The sequence below is a fragment of the Lagenorhynchus albirostris genome, chromosome 9 (assembly GCF_949774975.1).
Source record: "Lagenorhynchus albirostris chromosome 9, mLagAlb1.1, whole genome shotgun sequence".
Taxonomy (NCBI): Eukaryota; Metazoa; Chordata; class Mammalia; order Artiodactyla; family Delphinidae; genus Lagenorhynchus; species Lagenorhynchus albirostris.
Genome location: NC_083103.1, coordinates 78,893,524 through 78,908,151, shown reverse-complemented (window position 1 = coordinate 78,908,151; position 14,628 = coordinate 78,893,524). Strand labels below are relative to the sequence as shown.

The 14,628-nt window shown below is 35.9% G+C and overlaps 1 protein-coding gene across 2 annotated transcripts in view; it reads right to left on the bottom strand.

The window, feature by feature from the left end:
* DYNC2H1 (dynein cytoplasmic 2 heavy chain 1) overlaps positions 1-13,648 on the bottom strand; it is a 372,064-nt gene extending 358,416 nt beyond the window's left edge. For both annotated transcript variants that reach the window (XM_060157926.1, XM_060157925.1), the window contains exons 1-4: positions 13,321-13,648; positions 8,430-8,600; positions 7,861-7,996; positions 661-779 (exon numbers count right to left, since the gene is read on the bottom strand). In XM_060157926.1, the coding sequence (XP_060013909.1) occupies positions 661-779; positions 7,861-7,996; positions 8,430-8,600; positions 13,321-13,515 (621 nt within the window). In that variant the 5' untranslated portion in view covers positions 13,516-13,648. The remainder of the gene's footprint in view (positions 1-660; positions 780-7,860; positions 7,997-8,429; positions 8,601-13,320) is intronic.
* Between the last annotated feature and the right edge of the window lie 980 nt (positions 13,649-14,628).

Sequence of the window (14,628 nt, the reverse complement as noted above, 5' to 3'; positions counted from 1 at the left end):
CCTCACATATCTTTATTGATTCATTTCCTGGGTTGCACAATGTTACCAATAATACAAACATAGTACATGGTATATCACTGCTAGGAAAAAAGTTTTAAACCATTTCAAACACTTCATTCAAATGATATTAATGAAATAGAAATAATATTGGGAATGAATAAAAAATTACTAAATATTTATTTTGAAAAGAATAGATTTTGTAAAAAACACTCAAAATGGTCACTTATTTAAACTCTCCATAGATACACCAAGGAATAATCAATCTAATAAGTATCAAACTAAGACTTTTTATATTTCAGATTCCTCCAAAATGCTAATTTGAATAAAGTAAACAATTTTTCCAAAGGACATATTACCTCCACAGGATAAACCTCTGTTAGTAGTAGGTTTCTGTTTTTTTCCTATCTACCTGCAGGAAAGTAATTATGTTTTTGAGAAAAATATTTTCTAGAGATTAGAATTTAACTTTTTTAAAAGTTTGGACTTCTAAGTTGCACTCAGTTTAAATACATATCTTAAGTAAACCCTGCTACATCTGAAGAATATATTTTGTCCAGAACCATCAAGTAATGATTTTAAAACAGAGATAAATCTAGTAAAAATTGAATGCTAAGGTACTTCTATCAAAACCTGATATATAACTATGTATGAATCACGTACTCTTGCAACTGTTTCAAATAATTCTTTAAAATAACTGGCTCTTTCTTTACTAATCTGTTTACTTCCACGATGAGCTTGTTCTATCCAAAACTGGAACTCATCACTTGGTGTAAGAATACCTGAAAAGTGAGAAGGAAAAATTAGAAATATCAACTGTTATCATGCTGATCATTTTGAAATGTAAAGAAATATTGAAACACTATATTGTGCACCAGGAACTAACATAGTTTTGTAAGTCAATTACACTTCAAAATCTCACAAACAAATAAACTCATAGAAAAAGAGATCAGATTGCTGGTTAACAGAGGTGGGGGTGGGGAGAGGGGGAATTGGATGAAGGTGCTCAAAAGGAACAAACTACTAGTTATAAGATAAATGAGTACCAAAGATATAATGTACAACATGATAAATATAATTAATACTGCTTTATGTTATATATGAAAGTTCTTAAGAGAATAAATGCTGAGATTTCTCCTCATAAAGAAAAAATTTTTGTTTCTATTTCTTTAATTTTGTATCTATATGACATAATAGATGTTCACTAAACTTACTGTGAATATCATTTCATGATGTATATGAGTCAAATCATTATACTGTACACTTTAAACTTACACAGGGCTGTATGTCAATTATCTCAATAAAACTAGAAGAAGAAAGAAAGAAAGGAAGGAAGAAAAAAAAAGAACAGAATCATTTGAAAATGAAAAGCCAGCAAGTCACTGGTTTCATTTGCTGATTTTGCACATTTCTGTATTCTTAAGGATGCACAGAAAATAATTTTTACAATTTCTATGAACAAAAACAAACTACAAAAACAACCCCAAAACAATTAACAAAATGGCAATCAGTACACACTTATCAATAATTACTTTAAATTGGCTGAATGGATACAAAAACAAAACCCATATATATGTTGCCTGCTAGAGACCTGCTTCAGATCTAAAGCCACACTCAGATTGAAAGGGGATGGGAAAACCTATTCCATGCAAATGGCAATCAAAAAGCAACACTTACATCAGATAAAAAAAGACTTTAAAGACTATCACACATGATGTTGTGGTACAAACTTTCTGTATGGCTTTTCTTATAGTCCAATTAATTACTAAAAAGCGTCCCTACAAGGACAAATAAAAACACTGCAAAAGGAATACTTGATGTCTTTTAACTTTTTTGGGTTTTTTTGCGGTACGTGGCCTCTCACTGTTGTGGCCTCTACCGTTGCAGAGCACAGGCTCTGGACACGCAGGCTCAGTGGCCATGGCTCACAGGCCCAGCCGCTCTGCAGCATGTGGGATCCTCCCAGACCAGGGCACAAAGCCATGTCTCCTGCATTGGCAGGCGGACTCTCAACCACTGCACCACCAGGGAAGCCCCCTTTTAACTTTTTATTTTAAAAAAATATTAAAACACTGATTTTAACTCTTATTTATGTGGGAAATTATCTCTATAAGAAAATCTGAGTTGGAATAAAGTAAATTTGCCTAATTACAGTCAAAAAAAAAAAGGACTTTCACAAATGATAAAGAAGGATATTACATACTGATCAAGGGATCAATCTAAGAAGATATAACGCAATGTAAGTATATATCCACCAAACATAGGAGCACCTAATACATAAAGCAAATATTAATAGACATAAAGGGAGAAACTGACAGTAATAAGTTCATAGTAGGGAACTTTAACATCCCACTTACATCAATGGACAGATCATCCAGACAGAAAATCAATAAGGAAACAATGGCCTTAAACAACACATTAGATGAAATAAACTTAATATATATATATAGAACATTCCATCCACAAGCAGCAGAATATACATTTATTTCAAATGCAGAATATACATTTATTTCAAATGCACATCTCCAGGACAGATCACATGCTAGGCCACAAAAATAAGATGCAGCAAATTTAAAGAAAAGTGAAATCATATCAAGCATCTTTTCTGACCACAATGCTCTAAGACTGGAAATCAACTAGAAGGAAAAAACTGCAAAAAACACACAAATATGTAGAGACTAAATAACATGCTACAATCAATGGATCACAGAGGAAAAATCAAAAAATACCTGAAGAAAAATGAAAATAAAAACACAACAATCTAAAATCTACATGATGCAGCAAAAGCAGTTCTAAGAGGCAAGTTTATAGCAATACAAGCCTACTTCATGAAATAAGAAAAATCTCAAATAAACAACTTAAACTTACACCTAAAGGAACTAGAAAAAAGAAGAACAAGCAAAACCAAAAGTTAGCAGAAAGCAATAAATCATAAAGATCAGAGCAGAAATAAATGAAACAGAGACTAAAAAAAAAGAAAAAATAGAAAAGATCAATGAAACTAAGAGCTGGTTCTTTAAAAAATTAAACGTCACTGACAAACTTTGCCACACTCATCAAGAAAATAAGAGAGAGGGCCCAAATCAATAAAAAGAAGTTACAGCTGACACCACAGATATAGAAAGGATCATAAGATATTATTAAGAAAAATTATACACTGATAAAATGAACAACCTATAAGAAAAGGACAAAATCCCTAGAAATGTACAGTTTCCCAACTGAACAAGGAAGAAATGGAAAATATGAGTAGACCAATTACCAGTAATGAAATTGAATCATTTCATTACTAGTAATTGTAAAAAATAACTCCAAAAAACAGAAGTCCAGAACTAGATGGCTTCGGATCACATGGTTTGGTGAATTCTACCAAATATGTAGAGAAGGGTTAACACCTATTATACTCAAATTATTCCCAAAAACTGCAGAGGAAGATATGCTTCCATACTCATTTTCCAAAGCCAGCATCTCCCTAAAATCAGAACCAGACAAAGATATCACACACACACACAAAAAAAGAAAATTACAGGCCAATATCACTGATGAATATAGATGCAAAATTCCTCAACAAAATATTAGCAAACCAAATTCAACAATACATTAAAAGGTTCATATACCACAATCAAGTGGGTTTTATCACAGGGATGCAAGGATGATTCAAATCCAAAAATCAATCAATGTGATATACCACATTAACAAACTGAATAAAAATCATATGACCATCTCAATAGATACAGAAAAAATTTGATAAAAGTCAGCATCCATTTATGATTAAAAACTCTCAACAACAAAGTGGATATAGAGGGAACATACATCAACATAATAACATATATGATAAGCCCACAGCTAACATCATACTCAATGGTGAAAAGCTGAAAGCAGCTCCTCTAACATCAGGAACAAGACAAGGATGGCCACTCTCACCACTTTTATTCAACACAGTATTAGAGGTCCTAGCCACAGCAATCAGATAAGAAAAAAAATAAAAGGAATCCAAATTGGAAAGGAAGAAGCAAAACTGTCACTGTTTGCAGGTGACATGATACTATACATAGAAAATCCTCAAGATGCCACAAGAAAACTACTAGAGCTCATCAATGAATTTGGTAAAATTTCAGGATACAAAATTAATACACAGAAATCTGTTGTATTTCTATACACTAACAACAAACTATCAGAAAGAGAAATTAAAAAAACAATCCCATTTATAATCACATCGAAAGGAATAAAATACCTAGGAATAAAACTACCTGACGAGGTAAAAAGACTGTATGCAGAAAAGTATAACATTGATGGAAAAATTGAAGCCAACACAAACAAATGGAAAGATATACCACGTTCATGGATTGGAAGAATTAATAATGTTATAATGAGCATACTATCCAAGGCAATCCATAGATTCAATGCAATCCCTAACAAAATACCAATGGCATTTTTCACAGAATTAGGAAAAATGATCCTAAAGTTTGTCTGGAAACATAAAAAAAAAACCCAAATAACCAAAACAATCTTGAGAAAGAACACAGCTGGAGTTATCATGCTCCCTGATTTCAAACTATACTGCAAAGCTACAGTCATCAAAACAGTATGGTACTAGCACAAATACAGATACATATATCAATGGAAAGAACAGTGACCCCAGAAATGAACTCACACCTATGGCAATTAATCTATGACAAAGGAAGCAAGAATATACAAAGGGGAAAAGACAGCCTCTTCAGTAAATGGTGTTGGAAAAGCTGGACCTACATGCAAAAGAATTAAACTGGACTTTTCCCTCCCATCATACACAAAATTAAGTTCAAAATGGATTAAAGACTTAAATGTAAGACCTGAAACCATAACTTCTAGAAGAAAACATAGGGAGTATGCTCTATGACACTGGTCTTAGTAATATTTTCTTGGATCTGGCTTCTCAGGCAAGGGAAACAAAAGTAAAAATAAACAGATGGGACTACATAAAATTAAAAAGCTTTTGCACAGCTATGGAAACTATCAACAAAATGAAAAGGCCACCTACTGAATGGGAGAAGATATTTGCAAACAATATATCAGATAAGGGGTTAATATCTATAATATATAAAGAATTCATACAACTCTGTATCAAAAAAAAAAAACAACCCAATTAAAAAATAGGCAGAGGATCTGAATAAACATTCTCCAAAGGACACATACAGATGGTCAACAGGCACATGAAAAATGCTCAACATCACTAATCATCAGCAAAATACAAATCAACCACAATGAGATACCACCTCACACTGTCAATGACTGTTATCAAAAAGGCAACAAATAACAAGTGTTGATGAGGATGTGCAACCGTCATGCACTGTTGGTGGGAAGGTAAAGTAAAGCAGCCACTATGGAAAACAGTAGGCAGATTACTCAAAAAATTAAAAATAGAACTACCATATGATCCAGCAATTACACTTCTGGGCATTTATCTTAAAAAAACAAAAACACTAATTAAAAAAGATATATGCTCTTCTATGTTCATAGCAGCATTATATACAGTAGCCAAGATATGGAAGAAACCTAAGTGCCCATCAACAGATGAATAGATAAAGAAGATGTGAGGTGTATATATATATATATATACATATGTATATGTGTGTGTGTGTGTGTGTGTGTGTGGTGTGTACATATATATATATATATATATGGAATATTACTCAGCCGTAAAAAAGAATGAAATCTTGCCATTTGTGACAACATGGATGGACCTAGATGACATTATGCTAAGTTAAATAAGTCAGGCTGAGAAAGACAAATGCTGTATAATCTCACTTATATGTGGAATCTAAGAAACAAAACAAATGAACAAATAAAACAAAAGCAGAGTTATAGAGATTTGGCACCACCAGGAGCCAAACCCAGCTTGTGGTTGGAGTGAGGCACAAGCTGTAGGGCCACCATGTGCTCACCAGTGCCCAGCCACCATGCCCAGCTTCCACTACAAGTTCCTGAAGAAGTCCAAGCAACAGCTGCTGTGCCCACTGTGCAGGAGAAATATTTGAAAAAAAAAAAAAAAGCAGAATTACAGATATAGAGAACCCCCCTTACCAGAGGGAAGGGGGGTGGGGGAGGAAAGAAATGGGTGAGGGAGATTAAGATTTATTTTGTAACTGCCAGTTACAAAATAAAGGAGTCACTGGTATCAAATGTATACTGTGGGGAATACAGTCAAGAACTATGCAATATCTTTCTATGTTGACACACTGTAACTAGACTCATCATGGTGATCATTTTGAAATGTACAGAAATACCAAATCACTATGTTGTGTAACAGGAACTAACATACTGTTGTAGGTCAATTATACGTCAAAAACAAACAAACAAACAAACAAAAATAAATCAGACTTGTAGTTACCAGAGGTGGGGGATGGGAGGAAGGGGAATTGTATGAGGTGGTCAAAAGGTACAACTTCCAAAAGATAAATAAGTAGTAGGGATGTAATATACAACATGATAAATATAATTAGCACTGCTGTATGTTATATATGAAAGTTAAGAGAGTAAATCCTAAGTGTTCTCATCACAAGAAAAGAAGACTTTTTTTCTATTCCTTTAATTTTGTATCCATATGAGGTGATGGATGTTCACTAAACTTATTGTGATAATCATTGCTTGATGTATTTAACTCAAATCTCTATGCTACACATCTTAAACTTATACAGTGCTGTATGTCAATTATATCTCAGTAAAACTGGAAGAAAAAATAAGCAAGTTAAAATAGTTTTATTTTTCCCAATGAAATACGCAACCTCTAGCTGCTTAATCCCATGCTGGAAGTAAATTCACTATTCTTTCTGGTTGTATGAGATTCAAAAAACATCTATTTTACTATTCAAAGTATAAAACTACAACTAATATTTTAAACTAATGATTTGTGTATGTCAGGCATTTCATCTTAATTGTTCTTATGAAATAATTTATCTATAGCCACAAAATTACAATTAGCTTCAGGAAAAAAATACATTTTAAAATAAAAGTCATTGGCTTATTATCTTCACAAATATACAATTAGCATCAATCCTCATTATTCACAGATTCTGGATTTATGAAGTCACCTACTTGTTAACATTTATATGTATCCAAAGTCAATACAATACTCTCAATGTTTTTGTGGTCATTTGCAGACATGCACAGAGCTGTGAAAAATGTGAGTTGCCCAACGCATATGTTCCCAGCTAAGGATGAACAAAGCAACACTGCTTTCTTATTTTCTATCACCTACTGTAAACAAATGTCTTTTCTGTAGTCTATGTAATGCCATGTTTTTCACATTTTTGTGCTTTTGTTGGTGATTTTGCTGTTTAAAATGGCCCCCAAGCATGGTTGTGAAGTGCTGTCTAGTGTTCCTAGCACAAGAACACTGTGAAGTCCCTTACAGAGAAAATACTTGTGTTAGATGAGCTTCATTCAGGCAAGAGTTGCAGTGCTGTTGCCCTTAAGCTCAATGACAATTCATCAACAATATATATTAAATAACGTGTCCAAACCAAATGCACCTAAAACAAGGTTATGTGTTGAGCAGTTGGTGAAAATCTCATGACCAGAGGCTCACGGGACCCTAGGAGCAATGCTTCAGTATTCGCTAACTGAGTGTTCACAGTGACTTTATAGAACAGAACTACTGCAAATAATGAGAATCAACTATACTTTCTATTTCCATGAACTGCACATTATTAAAGATCACATCTTCCTCTTCTCCAAATCCATATGTAAATCTATTTATTTAAAAGCAGTTCAAGCTCAGAGAAGATCCAAAGTGTGGGAAGAAATCTTTGAAGAAGTATATTAATTTACTAATGTATTAATAAGGCAATTGTTTTGATTTTCTTTGACAAAACTATGGGTAAATACCTCGTGTGTCATCTTCCTTAAATTTCAGTTTTGATAAGCTAGTATCTGGTCTTCGTAGAACTATACCCAAGCCTGCTTCTAGTTCACTCAAAAGATTCTGAAGTTTGGGATCAAGGTTTCTGCTCCATTCCTGATCCTAAATAAAAACAGACAAGAGCATACAATGTTCAAAATCTTGCCAATCAAACTGGTTTCCTAAAACACTTTCAAAAGAACTAAGTCCAAATATATCTGTTTCACTCAAAGCCTGACACTACCTCCATCTCATAAGGGAGGGAAAAAAGTCCTTTCAACAGTTAAAACTTTATAAAGATCATTTACTACAGCAATTTAAGAGCTGATGTAGATTGCATTTTATATCTTTCTCCAATTTCTCTATTTGCCAATAAAGGCTACATTAAAATTTTTTTAATTACAAAGAAAAAATATTTTAACTTAAAAACTAAAATACTAATGATATTACCAGTAAATAAAATAATAAATATTTACTTTTGTGTGTATGAAAGCATTTACCCAAATACTTAGGCTAAAAACAACAACCTCCATACAAGCTACTTTAATTTACTCACCTTTAACAACATTGGCGCAAATACTTGCCGTACTGCTTGGTAAAGGGAATTTATAGGTGATTCTAACATAGATGAAACAAGAATGTTTTTATGTAGATTCTGATCAGTAATTACTTCAGGTCGCAGCTTGAAAAACACCAGCACTTTATCTTTTGTGTCGGCAAAACCAATCTAAAGTGATAAACAAATGATTTTTAATGTTATTTTCATAAAGTTAATACTTGAAAATTTATATATTTCCCTAAAATGTTATATTACTGTAATTTTACCCCTTGGAAAAACTATACTTTAGAAATAATTATAGTATATTACAACCAATTCTTAAAAAAACCTGGGTTTTAAAAATGTATCCCCGCTTATATGTGATTGTATCATAAAGCTACTTTGATAAATGGTTTATAAACAAAAAGCACTATATGAATATTGTTAACATCCACTCCAGACAGATTCAGTAATACTACAGATCAAAGCTGTGTGCCCCAGGTACACACTGGTGAGTAGTATACTTCTTCACTCCAGAAACTCTATAACAAGGATGCTAATTACCCTCTTACATGAAACTAAGTTCAATATAAACTCAGAACTTCCAAAACAAACTTAGGTTGTCCATCTCCTAAAATCATCTTTATGTGAACAAACATTTTTTCCTTAAAGTATTTGAGATCAAACTTTTTACTAAATTGTCATATAACGAGATTATCACCTCACACTGGTCAGAATGGTTATCATCAAAAAATCTACAAACAGGGCTTCCCTGGTGGCGCAGTGGTTGACAGTCCACCTGCCGATGCAGGGGACACGGGCTTGTGCCCTGGTCTGGGAAGATCCCACATGCCGCGGAGCGGCTAGACTGGTGAGCCATGGCCGCTGAGCCTGCGTGTGCGGAGCCTGTGCTCCGCAACGAGAGAGGCCACAACAGTGAGAGGCCCGCGTACCGCAAAAAAAAAAAAAATCTACAAACAATAAATGCTAGAGAGGGTGTGGAGAAAAGAGAACCCTCTGGCACTGTTGGTGGGAATGTAAACTGATACAGCCACTAAGGAGAACAGTATGGAGGTTCTTTAAAAAACTAAAAATAGAACTACCATGTGACCTAGCAATCTCACTACTGGGCATATACCCTGAGAAAACCATAATTCAAAAGGACACATGTACCCCATTGTTCACTGCAGCACTATTTACAATAGCCAGGACAAGGAAACAACCTAAATGTCCAACGACAGATGAATGGATAAAGAAGATGTGGTACATATATACAATGGAATATTACTCAGCCATAAAAAGAAACGAAATTGGATCATTTGTAGAGATGTGGATGGACCTAGAGTCTGTCATACAGAGTGAAGTAAGCCAGAAAGAGAAAAACAAATATCGTATATTAACACATATATGTGGAATCTAAAAAAATGGTACAGACGAACCTATTTGCAGGGCAGGAAAAGAGACATAGACTTAGAGAACAGACATGTGGACACGGGGTGGAGGGGGAGGGTGGGACAAACTGGGAGATTAGGGTTGACATATACACTACCATGTGTAAAATAGCTAGTGGGAACATGCTATAAAGCACAGGAAGCTCAGATCAGTGCTCTTCGACACCTAGATGGGTGGGATAGAGGGGGTGCGATGGTGGAAGGGAGGTCCAAGAGGGAGGGGATATAGGTATACATATAGCTGATTCACTTCCTTGCACAGCAGAAACTAACACAACATTGTAAAGCAACTATACTCCAATAAAAAAAAAAGGGTGAGTGAGCTTTTGTGCTACTTTTCTTTTATCCTAATCATTGTATTTTTTTAGCCACTAGGAAGGAATTGGCATTTACTCAGTATTGCTGCTTTTCTCAAACTCTCATTTTCACGCATTAGAATTCTATTGCTAGCATGATCATTTTATTCCAATTACAAGCGAGAATAACAAGCTGCAGATAAGTAGATTTGAAACATTCATTCCTTAGTAATTAAATAGACCATACCCTTAAATTTCCCTCCTCCCACCTATCTGAAGAAAGAATATTCAGAAAATACTTTTTTGTGTGTGTGTGTGCGGTACACGGGCCTCTCACTGTTGTGGCCTCTCCCGTTGCGGAGCACAGGCTCCGGACGCGCAGGCTCAACAGCCATGGCTCACGGGCCCAGCCGCTCCGCAGCATATGGGATCTTCCCGGACTAGGGCACGAACCCATGTCCCCTGCATCAGCAGGCGGACTCTCAACCACTGCGCCACCAGGGAAGCCCCAGAAAATACATCTTTTAACATCATACTTTGAAAACAGTATCTATAGTCACTGTCCAAGCCATCCTGGGGCATCCATCAGGACAATGAGCTTTGCCCTAGCCAAAGTCAGAGTTAAAGCAAAGGATAAGTTGGCTACAGCTGCTCATCATTCCCTGAGTAAAGAAAAACTGAGAATGAGCACTCCTAGCCACATCTCCTCCAAGTTTCCCTATCATTGGCAACTGCTATTTCCTCTTAACTGACTATAATTTGATAATTATTAAGGTGTAAAGTTGGTTCTTTTTTGAGGTTGCAAAATACCTCTATCACCTACTGGGATCGATCAGGGATCAGCATACCACAACTTTCTGCCTGTTTTGTACAGGCCACAAGCTAAAAATTATTTCCACACTTTCTGAAAAACCGAAAGAATAATAATATTTCATGATATGAAATTCAAGTATCAGTGTCCATAAATAAAGTGGAATGCAGCCACACTCATTCATTCACATATTGTCATGGCTGCTTTCTCATGGCAATGGCAGAGCTGGAGTTGTGACAGAGACCTTATGACCTGCAAAGCCCAAAATATTTATTATCTGGCCCATTATAGAAAAAATTTGCCAACCTCTATTCTACAGCATAAAACAGATCATACCTCTCTCTTGCTTAAGATTACCAACGACTTCCTATTTCAACCTAAATGGTGTACAAGGTCCTAAATGATCAGCCCATACTGTAACTTTCACATTCTTTGGTTATTCATTAAACTTCAGCAATGACTCTGGATTTTTTTTTTCCAGCTCCTTAAAACCAAGATAAGACCCAGCTCAAGGCCTTGGTACTTATCATTTCTTTTCCTTAGAAAACTCTTCCTCTAAATCTGCCTACAAGTCATCATTTAAATCTCACTTCTAAAGTCACTAATTCAGACAGGTATTCTCTCCCTCTTTATTTTAATGCACTTCCCCTCCCCATGCCCATCACTACTTTAACATTACTCTATTTTTATTAACAGCACTTATCAATACCCAAAATTATGTTACATTATATACCTGTGTGCATGTGTTTAGCCCATTTTTGTCCATTTGAATGTTACTCCTTGGAGATAAAGCCTGACATGTTCATAACTTTATCCCCAGCACCCAGGACAATGCCAGACCCATAGTAGGTACTCAGTAATTGTTAATTTCTTCAATCATGCTGATTCTTAGATATCTAAAGTACAACTTAAGATATAACAAAACATTTTCAAATATGACTAAAAATCTGTAGTGTGATGTATGACTAAAGATAAAATATACTGTTGGACTCTACTAGCTTAACTAAAAGTTATAGTTTCCATTTTCTTTTTTTGTTTGTTTTGGTTTGGTTTGGTTTGGTTTTTGGCCACGCGGCTTGTGGGATCTTAATTTCCCATTACACTCTATCTAAACTTTCGGTGGCATTTACAACTGTGTGATTTTATAACTTGTTGAGTATATGTCAATCTAGGCCACTGCAGTGAGGCTCTAGAAGACAGACACAGGGGGTCATGTTCTTAATTATATTAACCTATTAGAGAAGTGGAGTAGTTAATGCTTAGGGTGTAACCTTTGTGCCTTACTTTCCTCAGCCACAAAATGGAAATCAAAAGTTTCTATTTTATAGTGTTGTTGTGACTATTAAATAAGCCAAAACACACAAAGTACTTAGAACAGCACCTGACAGAGAGTAAAGGGAAAATAAACGTTAGCTATGATTATCTATGCTTTTTACATCTTTGTAAACTCACCAAACCTAGCAAAGTGCCTTGCATATATTGAGTTCAAAATACATCGATTGAATAGAATTGAGTGAAATCCAAGACCAAAAATTCATAATAGGGTGAATGATACAATCATCCTACAAAAAACGCATTCAGTGCTTGCTGTGCATCAAATACTCTGTTAGACCTAGGGACACCCGTGAACACAAGAGGAAAAGGTTTAATATATGACTATCACTTGTTAATTTTCCTCCATTTACTGAGCAGGGCCTCAGTGTTAGGCAGGGGTAATGTGTGAGGCAATTTTTTTTCTATGTATTATTCTGAATGTGTGTGTGTATGTGTGTGTGTGTGTGTGTGTGTGTATGTATCTCCTGGTTGCAAATGCAACCATTTCTTAAACAATCTTGCCAGTGGAGGCAGCAGTAAATAATAATGAATAAATCAATACATCATATGTGGCACAACAAAAAGAATTTAAACTTCCTGCCTTATCATTTCTTAAAAGATTTGAATTCCTAACTATTCTTTCCCTAGAGTAAATTTAAACTCGTATATAATCCAAAAAAGATACACTAGGATTTGCCTCGAAGAACCTCAACAGGGTGGAGAAAGAAAAAATGTTTAAATAAATAAGGTAAATATTTTATTTTTAACTATAACCTATCTGTAGTATAAAAAAAAAAAAACTAGAAAGACTAGAATTGTTCTCTTCAGGTGCGTGGACTGGGAACCTCCTTTGGTCAGGGGGGATCCAAGCTTGGAAACTACACGCTGAAGCACGAGGCCAGCGCAGCTCATCAAGCGGGGACAGCACTGGGCCCTCTAGGATGATCCAAACAGGAAGGCAGAAACGGACCCGACATCCTTCTGGCTGAGCCCGGGGACGTAAAGGTAGGTCAGGGCAGGGGTGCAGGGAAGCATACCACATTGGAAAAGGAAATTCCGACGTCGGATCGCTGCACTCTGAGGAGCATCTGGTTCCCGTCGTCCAAGAAGTTGTTGATTTCAGGACTGTTGTACAGCAGCGGCTGGTCCCAAGATTCCGACACCAGTCCAAAGTAATTCTGAGTAGTAGTGAAGATGAAAAGCTTCCGAACGTCCCCGGTTCCGCCCGCCATGATTCTAGAGAAGGGGAAAGAGGAGGGAGGGCGGCAGAGAGGGAAGGAGGAAAAAAACAGTCGGCACAGAAGTAAAGAGAAGATGAGAACTCGGCCCAAATCCGGAGCTCGCCTGCGGGCCTTCAGAGCTCCGCGGTTGCCACGGGCAGTCGCTATGGCGACGGAGCACTACGGCGGCGTGCGGTGGGCGTTACCATCTCGGGCACGCGCACGCAAAGCTCTCGGAGAGGATCGATCATCTAGGAGCTCCTTAGCTGCTCGCCGCGGTCCTCGATTGCAAAGGATTCAGGCAAGTTTGTGTCAGGTCGCAAAATCTGCCTTTAATGCTTTCTACTGACTTCTTATAACGCATAATTAGAAGAGATACCTCTAGTCTTCAAGTGCAGCAGTATGACAAGGATTTAGGATGGCTGGGGTTCTAGTGCTCCCTCTTCCCCTTCACTCGTTAGCAAACCACTGTCAACGTCAAGTTCCACATCTGTAAAATAGGGAAATACTATCTGGGTTATAATGAGGACTTTAAGAGATTACTACTTAAACACCGCTTTTTAAAGAGGCTGATAATAGGAGTTCAATACAACGTTAATTTACTTTCTCCATCTTACTCTTCTCGTTTCTGTGTTAATTTCCCACCATTATTTTAATTTTGTTATCCTATTATTTCAGAAAAATGTTATTATTTCTCCAATTTTTCATCACAATCGTTATCAGAACACACAGCCATATTGTAAAATAACCAAAACGGGCAGTGATACTTGTTAATTTGTTTTATAACAAGCATAACCAAATGCTGAAGAAATACAGATGTGAAATCAGCCTTCATCATTTTCTACCCCATGGCATCACTACAAACTACTAAATTGCTGGTCATTTATCCCAATATTCATCAAAGAGTCTCCGAATTCCATAATTATCTTCTAAAAATATTTACCGCATGCTGCTATATGCCAAGTAGTGAACTAGGCCCTGGAGACCATAGTCTCTGCCCTCATAATCAGTCATCATCTCAACCCTGATTTGAGCCATTATCCTAGGGAAAATAAACACATACCAATTGTTTTATTTGCACTCGGTAATCACTACTATATTCTTTTAAAATTAGAAAGAAGGTCT